Here is a 10,727-nt window from a genome sequence, read left to right on the forward strand (position 1 = left end):
ACAACATTTGGATTTGTTATGAAATAGTTTGGTAAACATATAACCCTTGAATTGGATATATATACATCAGTACATTTGAAAAGGTAGTGAAATTCATCACCAATTTCATTGCAGGTACATAATTTACAAATTCTGTTTTCTCTAGGAATATTAAACCATCTACCTATCTCAATAGGTAATTTAGCATTACCAGTTCTAAAGTTACAATATTTCTTACATAATTGTGTTGGCAAAGTCAATAAATACTTTTCAAAATCGAGTGACTTTTTAATAATCCTATAATTTAAACCTTTTGGAGAATTATGTACCTCACTATACCATGATTGCTTAAATTGGTCAAATAAAATAGTGTAAACTTAAGATTTTTACCAGGGTATGTTTATTGTGTTTTGATACCATATATATGTCAATCCACATTGATTTAAAGTTTTCTTAATGGCTATTCGGTGATTTCTTTATACATAATAGTTTTGTATTTGGGACCTTTTACATTTCTTTTTTAGTTGTTTATTTAATCTCTGGATAAGGAATTAAAAAATGATTTATTGTCATGCACGGATCAAGATTTTTTTTTATCATACGGGGACCGGAAAGGGGGGGGGTCCAGGGGATCAGCAGATGAAAAAAACGGGTAAAACGTCAGGAACCCCCCGACTTTCTCGAGATCCGCGCATTTATGTGATAATTTTACCGATAATTTATACTGTGGTGGAACGGGATTTCGTTTATATTTATTATTATCAATAGTATTCCGATCCCGCTGTGATTTAATTCTATTAGTTTGGTAACGCCCACTTTATACGATAACCAAAAATTTTAATGACAGTTGTCTTTTTTCTCTTTTCCGTATATTAAGTCATGTAGCGCATTATTTGACGAGGGAGACAGCTGGTTTTGCTAGCAACTTTTCTCCAGACGGAGGGGGGGGGGGCAGCTGGCTTTTCTCTAGACAGGGAGGGGGGGGGGGGGAGACGGCTGGTTTTGCTAGATACTTTTCTCCATATAGAGGGAGGGAGACAGTTGGTTTTGCTAGCTAATTTTCTCCCGAATCCCCGTCTCGTGTGTCTATTTGAGGTCCCTGTTCAAGTTAGGTTAGGGTTGGGGAATTTATTATACATGATTGAGATTTAACTTGTTTGTTTCTATTTTGTCGTAATTTTGTAAAAGATTGTTCATCTTGGTTTTCATTTACTTTGAGTTTTGGTCATTTTCAGTCTCAAAACAAAAATAAACACAATGCGAAGTACTGATAAAAACTTATACGGCACTGGTACAATACTTACAGGCCCTCGTCACCCGTAATTGGCTCTGATATGTACACGTACGTACTTTATCTTATCTAATATTAAAAATAAATATGACAGAAAATAAGAGCAATGTTTCAATGCTGTATATGCATGTAAATATGACTTCCGCTTATGAACAGCTATACTTGATGACATAATATGAATTCTATTTTGATACAATACTCGATCAGCAGCTTGTCCGCCCGAGTCCCGGTGGTCCGCATGTGGATAGATATTGAACAGCATATCTACAAAAGTATCAACTTGTAACAGGAGACATGCGTTTAATTGGTTTAAATCGCTCGACAATATTGATTCGCGTGTACGTATGCGCAGATCAATTGATTTTTTCGAGAAAAATTGCATATTGAATCAAATACTCGTATTTAAATACACCTCATGGATTGTGTGCATTAAAGAGATATTACAATGAACTGTTGGCAAAAATCCAGACTTAAAGGTATAGTAAAATAGTAAACAATTCTAAAATAACATTTTTTAGATAATCTAAAGCAAGGTTTTATATTCACTGGACCTTATTATGTAACTAATTTTCAGAAACATGACTGACGCATTCAACACAATTTTCGAGAAGTATGTCGACACTTTAGACAACTGGCAGCGACTAGTGGACGACATCAGGAAAATGCACCACGAGATTTGGACAGAAAGTCGAATAATTCCAATCATAAGGCAACATAGAGCAGGGAGTCGGGTGGAAAAGCAATGTCGTATCTTACCGAAAGGGAAACAAACCGATGTGGATTATAAGTTTGAGGTGACAGGAATCATTGTGGATATGGAAAATAAAAATGGATTCTACTGGAAATTCAGCGATTTCACCGGCGCACATGGGAAAATATTTGTGTCAAACTCAACCAAAACGGAACTTATAAGAAAGGAACACTATCGCGAGATATTCACAGAAAACGTATTTGAATGGACCCCCAACGAAGAGGCTTATCTGTTACTACCAGGGCAATTCAAAAACAACGTTGTAAAATTCAGTCAATTTGAGTACAGGAGGGACGCCACACCCCCACACAATAGTCCCTCCGTCCCTGGGAAAGGGGCAGTGAATGAATACGACATCGTGCCATGCTTGAGGATTTCTGAGTGGCCACAGCGTGTTCACAAAAGGACTTACAATGCCTCTGATATAACGAGACAAGTTCGGTCCAAAATGGTGGATGATGAGCCTCTATTTGTCGTTCCAGCGGGCGACCCCTGCTCTTTTGAGAAAGAACAACAGTTCAGACTTTCATTTTCTCTGCTTGAGGTGAAATACTTCGAAGGTTTGTCTGCTTATTTCAGAAAACTATATGGCTTAATTAAGTACATTTTCAAAATGAAGATTGACCACCTAAAGTTGTTAGACTCTTATCACATTAAATCACTTTTCATTTCATGGGTTGATACTGATTTCAATCAAATTTGCCATGGTTTAACAGTCGACTTAATAAATTTCTATGAGATTGTGTATAGAGCATGCGAGGAGCAGAAAATCGAACACGTGTTCATAAAAGGATGTAACATTTTCCCATACCACCATATAGACAGGGCAACGGATAACGACAAATGTACCCTTCTAGTTCTCAAAAATATAACGATATCTAGTATTGCTCCAGAATTGTGTATCCTTCTTAGACAAGATTTGCGACTTTCAGAGGAAGGTGATAAGAACTGGTTGTCAAAAGCAGAAATTATTTTGGATAGATTGCATGAAGGTTTTGGGAGGGCCGCTTACATCGATGGTTATCTGACCAGACTGCTAAGTCTGGTGACAAATTCCTTGTACGAAAACGTGCAGAAAAGGGAGGCTCTTGCACATACTATTTCTAAAATACAAGAGGTATTCAGAGATTTTTCGAGTGATGGTAATATAGTGCGCTTAATCCCAATGGTCAATGCGACTCTGGAGCATCTAGATGCAGCCAACAGAATTGACAGTCGACCAATCGCATGCTCCCGAGAAGATGGCGTCAGTATCAGTGTTCATGTGGCATTTCAGCATTACCTTAATCAGAATTTTGACGAAATGATGAAGATTCTGAATGAAATTCCAACAGACACTTTGGAAGATCCACCAAATTATATCGGCGTTTCCATAACAAACCACCACAAGAAATACATTAAACTCGATAAACCTCTCTGTTATGTCATTTCTACCTTTGAAAGAGGACACGCACAGCAAAATTGTCCACGGTTTTACATGGACCCCGTTTTATTGGCCCATCATTTCAAAATACAAGCCCGACTTCACACAACGGGCAAGGGTCCTGTCCAGACTGACCTAGATACACTGGAGGCGTTGTCTGTGTGTCTGTCTGACCGGGCGCCGTATCTCGGACGACTCTCCTATAAGTCATCGGCCTCCCTTCTCCTCCTGGGATACAGGGAGACTAATTTAAGCATTGATGCAATAAACTTTGATCTCCAGACTTATCATAGAAGTGGTGCAACAAATTTTGATCTACGTTAAAGAGGTGCAATGGTGTTAGTCGTATTTGATTCATTTTCTGTTTGCTAACAAAGAAAAGCTAGGTTTTAACTATACGTGACTTGGAATGAAATTAATATTTGTCAAGATGACATTGTTATTATCATTTTGTTTTGTAATCCTGGAGATTATACACATTGAAACAGAAGATTAAGACTGAAGATTGAATTAAGGTTTAATGTTTATTTATCATTCAACCTCTTTTTCCACGTGGTCCATAACATCCCCCACAAAAAATGAATTATGCAACTTAAAACGTTACAGAAAGCACAATATCTTGTTTAAATATACATAAACAAATGTTTATTTAAATACTTTTATGTAGTAAAACCCTAGAAAGTATAATCGATATAGCATTCAGCAGTGAGTATGTTGAAGTGCATGTCGGAAATAAAAGGAGAGAATGTCTATAAATTTAAATTAAATTATATATAAACCTTAAATATAGACTTGACGTTAATGGAAAAGATAGGTGGAAAAAGAAAAAAAATCTATTTGATGTCAGAAGATTTATTTACATCGTTTTTGTCTAAATATTGTCAAAACACATGAATCACATAAGGGAAACAAGGTCCTAGGTCGATTCACCATTGCTAGCCAAGAGTTGCTCTTCAAAAACCCAAGATTTTTTGCATAATAATAATAATTATATTAATTGGAAGTCTTACTCTGGATCGAGGAAACCGAGGGATGTTTGTCCGTGTATATGTCGGTGTCCATTTTTTAAAATGCGCAAAATTTTAACGAGTGATTTTAAAGAAAGGAGGCTCCTAATATTTATTTTCGTCTTATGAGACGGATTTTACAACTATTCATTGTTTCGTTATTTTGTTTCTTTTTGGGGGACACGCATCATCCTTTTAAATACATCTTCTTTGAATTTCTCCTTGGCTAGAATCGATGATTTTAAAGATTTATCAAAAGTCTTCATTTTCTTTCCTGTAAGAAACGATGAGGTCAAAAACATATCTACTGATAGCGAAACCAATTTGTTCACTCATGGCATTGTATGTGCAGTAGAGTTTTCTGAACATCTACAATTTTCGATTTTTTATCAAGCACAGTGAAATTGGATATCTATATATACGTAACGTTGAGATATTTGGGGGCATTAATATTTGTGCAGTGAACCTTTTTCTAATTGTGTAGAGGTCCCCTTAAAAAAACCACTTGGAGCTCAGTGTATCAGTTCAAAGAATCTTTATTAAAAAAAAGGCCAAAGAATGTATTCGTATATAGTAATTTGACCAACCATGCACACATTAATATTCGTTATAAGTTAAAGGTACCTGGATTTAAAGGAAGGAACAGAAATTACGTGTATAAGAATAAGAAACCCATTGACATACTGATAGTAACTGTCTGAAATATTGGTCTATAAAATAGTGTAATAAATGCATCTTTATCGAAGTGTAGGGTTATTATGCCACTGTCAAGACAGACGTTTTGAACCCGTTTAATGTGCAGATTTCCTAAACTAAGACAATATGTCATGTTAGACCATTACCTAGAGAGCTCGAGTTTACAGCCACTTTTGTTAAAATACACATTAAATGCCGAGTGAATTTTTTACCTTTAAGAATTAATAATCTCATAGGAAGATGTAAAGTATTATGAATTTCATATTGAAGTGAAATCATTAAAAAAAATATTCGCGAGGGTAGGGTGGAGTTGAGGGGTAAAAACGCTGTTAAGATTTTAGCAAAAAATCTGTAGCATTTAAATATCATGTAGGAAACTGAGCCCAACCTCTAATTTACAGGAACTCTGAATAAAATCAATTTAGAAATTACTTAAATTAAATTAAATTCTTACAAGATTTGTTGATATTATTTGAAATTTAAAAAAAACCCCAACATATTCCACTGAAATTATTTTTTTCATATCTTTTATGATACTATGTTATATCGTAGCCGGTATCTCATCTGTCAGATACGGTACTTAAACAGAGGTGGTCATGTACTCTCTATAGCAGTGGCCAATTATAGCATACACAGGGTATATAATAGAATAGAATAGGATTGAATTTAAAGCAATATGAGCTGTATTTTTTTAGAATTTTAATTTGCTGCAAAAACCTGCTAGTATGATAAGTCTGCATATAACTTAAACTTTTATGATTAATAAGGTTAGAAAAAATCATTAATTTTTGTCAAAGGAAATATTTCTCTTCTAAGGAATTTATAGCAAATCAATTTTTGTACAGGACGACAATAATTCAAATTTGCTCCAAATAACGCTTCTTAACGGCCTTTTCCACAAAATATGGCTAACAGAAATTTAAAAACTATGATATTTTTGTCATTTTAGTAGAAAAGAACATTTTAGTAAAAAAGAAATTCAACATGAAAAATGCAGCTCATATTGCTTTAATTTCTAGGGTCTCATGTGGCATGACATAAAACGATTATGATTACAAATAAACATAATAAATACACATACAGTAAGACAGTTTTGTCTATAATGATATAATCATAATGATGCAATGATATTACAGTATGCACTAAATTGTACCAATTATATATATATATATATATATATATATATATATATATATATATATATCGATGATTAAAGTTAAAACTCAGCAGATAAATGCATACACTTAAACAACAAAATGCTTTCTTTGGTGATTAGCGGCTTAAGTAATTTTTTTCTGCAATGATCTCTACCTTCAAAACCCGCATGAATCACCAAAGAAAGCATTTTATTGTTTATATCAACATCTATCTTTTAACTAATTAATAAATTGATTATGTTAATAAACTTAGTAAAATTCTCTTAATTACTGTTATTGTACATAAGTACCTATTAGCTAAAAGAAACAGCCAAATAGTCTCCTGTGAGACTTTGAGTCGGACATCATCATGATCATTTCGTGCAGTCCGTGATTTTTCTTAGGTCGCGGTAGATTTAGACCAATTGATACACAGGGCGTGTCAATTTTAGTCCTGTCAATTTCTTGTCAGTTTCAGTCGCTGTAGATTTTGAGTAATCGATAAATTGGGCGTGTAGATTTCAGTCAGTCTGTTTCTATAGAGCTATGAATTAACTATAAGTCTCCGTAAAAAATAGAGGAAATGATATTTGGTAGACGTAAATATATACATATACAAAAGAAAAAAGCTAGAAGTAACAAGTGGCAGTGCTAAAAAAACATCAATTTGTCCACTTTTACCGAGACCAATATTTCAATCCTTCATATATACATATATACGTTGTATATATGACTGCATCTTAGAGCTGTGCAAAAATGATTGCCTGATTATACGGCAGTTTACTTTTTTTTCAAGTTAAGAATTCTGACATTAATATATATCAATGTGTGGTTACGAATCAACTTTGTCCTGAATATTCACAAATAGATGTTTTCTGCAAAGTTTCAATGCCAATCATTACTTTGTGTTTAAAATTGTAGCACTTATAATTTATCTGAGAAACAATGTTGAAACCTATACCGTGATTGTATAGGTTATTTTAGTTCGTCATAATCATCAAATTAATAGATAGCTCTGCTATTTCAATGAAAACATAGTACTGCCACTTCCTGTCAAAAACCAACCATCTTTGATAAAATTTCTCAGATCCGGATAAAGTTCCAATGCGGAATCGCAGAGGTCATTCGCAGATCTTGCATCCAAGGTTTCAAGAATCTGTCTGGAAGATACCATTTTAAATTCCTCGAACTGTTCGGCAGAAAGTTCTTTGTAATAGTTTTTCCGAAAATTTCTATAAACATCTCCGGTACAGCATTTGATTTTTGGGGTGAAAATCTTGATATCTAACGCACTTTCAAAGATTGGTTCAACCTTTTCTCCGACACCCATCACATTGGCGCTGTCAGTATTATAAAGGAAGAACGGTACATCGGCGCCAACGGCTTGTCCGATCTGACATAGCTCATCGGTGCTGAGCCCGAGTCTGCAGCAATCGTTCGCCATCTGTAAAAACATGGCGGCGTTCGAAGAGCCGCCTCCCAAACCGCTACCCTCGGGAATCCTCTTCACAACTGACACCCTGTGTCTGCAGAAAAACTCTCGGATCTTCCCAGAGTTTACGTTGTGATTCAGCAGGCCTAGGTACGCCCTATAAATTGTGTTGTTCTCCAGACTGCAGGAAAAATTTCCGTCCAAAACAAATTTGCTTTGGGAACTTGGAATAAATTGCACATCATCGTAGATTGTTTCCAGTCTCATGAATCGCGACAGAAATTCATGATATTCCTCTCTTTGTCCAGTCACTTTTAGAAATATATTAACTTTTCCGAAACTTTTACCCGGGTTAAACATATTCTTATCATGTAGAACTGCACATGTACAACTTCAACTGCTTCTTTATATTCCGAAGTTTGGTTGATCTGTGTCTTACAAATCATGGTGAAGTGATCTCTGTTTACATAAACGAAAGTAAACAACCCTAAGTTAAGATGTAGGCCTACATGTACGCAAATAGAGAGGTTGAAAACTCACCAATTTAGTGCATGTAGTAGTATTTTATTTTAGAGCAAATACATATACAACAGTTGTATTATAAGCAACATTTGTCCTCAAATTTCTATATATAGACACAGCTAATCGTTAATTCCTGGTTTGCTTGTACATAAATATTACATGCAGAGAACAGTGTTTTGGAGAATAACAAGTGTTTTAAAAAACCGGACATCCTTTTGATTTGTGAGTGGATATGTGTTTTCAGTTCTCCTTCATTCGTCTTCGTGCTGTGAAATGTATTACTTGGTAATTTCGAGATGACTCCTAACAAAATGAGCTAGATTTTACGGGGAAGTTTTATATGTAGTTAAAGTAACTAGTTTTCATTTAAAACAAGAACAACAACAGTAGGTGAAATATATCGGTTGACTAAATAAAACGCAATACCTGTCTACGGAAGCCCTGAAGGAACAGGTCGATTAAATAAAAAAAGTATTAGTACATCTTAATCACATATATAGTACTCGTCCAAACCCTTCAACTGTTATTTCATTCGAACAGATGAAATTCGGGGGAACGAAATTAATTTCGTGGGAATGTTTTTCGTTCAAACGAAATTCATTTCATATCAAATTTTTATTTCGTGGGAACGACTTTGATGATCGTATGTCTTAGGCATATTTCCTAAGGAATCATGATATAGAATTGAAGAGAATAAGAATTAAGAATATACCGGTATTCATTATTATTATAAAGAGTTACCCTCCTGGATGATACTTTTAAAATACCGAACCAATAGGTTAGGCATTTTAAAAGTATGTGATGTTGTACAAATGAAGGTAAAATTGAAAAGTAGAAATTAGGGGTGATGTTTGATTTCACTGAATGATATTACATTTTTTATGTCAAATTATATTGCGATATTTTGTCCCTGAATGATGCTGACTGACCTGCCAGTTATTTCAAATTTACTTCGCTGATTGTACATACTGATATTTTTTATCAAATATGGCTTTTATCGAAAAAAAAGTTATCATAAGGAAATTTCAACACTTAACTAATTCACTTGAGATGATAAAGTACACTTCACTTTGTCTATTACAACCGTATTTAAAGGATTCCACCTCGATTCCATATATGGTTATACCGGAACTGCAATCGCTATCATAAGACAGGAGGTCCATGGGAAACACCACTCACCTGAGCAACAATAGCCATATTAAAATCAGCTCATCTACCGTACAAAATATGAGGACAATGTAGTAGAATAGATTCTGTATACCAAAATTCTCAGCCCTCCTCCTCCCCCGATATGCTTATATCATCGAGCAACTTTTTAACAGGGTTATTTTATAGAACACACTACCTGAGAAGGCTTTCACACAAGTTTAAGTTTTTTCTTGCCAAATGGTTTCTGAGAAGATTTTAAAAAGATTTTTCTTCATATTCCAATGTTAAAATTCGACCCCCCCCTTTGGGGCCCTACCTTTCCTCCGAGGATCATGATTTGAATAAACTTGAACCTACATTGTACCCTACCCGAGGATGCTTTCACGCAGTTAGGCCTACAGCTTTTCTGGCAGATCGTTTTCTGAGAAGAAAATTTTAAAAGATTTTTCTTTAGATATTTCATTGTAAAAATTTGACCCACCATTGTGACCACACCCTAACCCCGGATATCATGATTTGAACAAACTTGAACCTACACAACCTGACAATGCTTCCACATAGGTTTCAGCTTTTCTGGCCAATTAGTTTTGAGAAGATTTTGAAAAATGTCAACAAATTTTCAATAATTCTTAATTATCTCCCCTCGAAAAAACTTTTTTTTTCATTCATTTTTACAAACTGGAATTATCTTTACACAATGATTCTTTGTGTCAAATTTGGTTGAAATTAGCTCTGTGGATCTGGAGAAGATGTCGAAAATATACAGAGTTTACAAACAGACAGACAGACGGACAAAAAGGGACCAGAAAAACTCTCTTGAACTTTCAGCTAAGGTGAGCTAAAAATGCATGAGATACACATCTTCAAGTACCGTTCAAGTCATATTGACGAATTTTCTGAAATCAGAAAAAAACGAAAGCCCATTAGAATAATAACATTCATATATTAAAATAAAAGCTACCATAATGCGAAAAAAGGTCGTAATATCTCATTTTAAGAGGAGTTATATAAAGTTTAGTTTAATAAATATTTTATTCAAAAATATACATATAAGTATATAAATGAATCTGGATTGAACAGCAGGCAATACTAGCCTATATTAGTTCTCTCCATCTGAGATCAAGGTATAAATATTTATAATACTAATAGTATATACTTTTCAAAGATTTACATGGACATTTACTAACTTATAAAGAATATAGTAATAAAGGATTTAGATAAATAACAATATAATGATAGACAAAAGAACAAAAGAGAAAATAGATAGATATATATATATATATATATATATATATGCACATATATAGTACTAGTTATAGTATAATAGGCTCAGTAATTAGT

At 34.2% G+C, this 10,727-nt stretch overlaps 1 protein-coding gene across 1 annotated transcript; it reads left to right on the forward strand.

Annotated features, from left to right (window-relative positions):
• Positions 1-1,462: 1,462 nt before the first annotated feature.
• LOC128186720 (uncharacterized) lies at positions 1,463-6,237 on the forward strand. The gene is made up of 2 exons (XM_052856581.1): positions 1,463-1,746; positions 1,845-6,237. Exon 2 carries the CDS (start codon positions 1,849-1,851, stop codon positions 3,766-3,768), a length of 1,920 nt encoding a protein of 639 aa, XP_052712541.1. The 5' UTR covers positions 1,463-1,746; positions 1,845-1,848; the 3' UTR covers positions 3,769-6,237.
• The last annotated feature ends 4,490 nt before the right edge of the window (positions 6,238-10,727 follow it).

Source organism: Crassostrea angulata, chromosome 6 (assembly GCF_025612915.1).
Source record: "Crassostrea angulata isolate pt1a10 chromosome 6, ASM2561291v2, whole genome shotgun sequence".
NCBI lineage: Eukaryota > Metazoa > Mollusca > Bivalvia > Ostreida > Ostreidae > Magallana > Magallana angulata.

What these genes read in the sequence shown, in the direction of transcription:
- LOC128186720 (XM_052856581.1), top strand. Translation starts at nt 1,849, where the DNA reads ATGACTGACGCATTCAACACAATTTTCGAGAAGTATGTCGACACTTTA.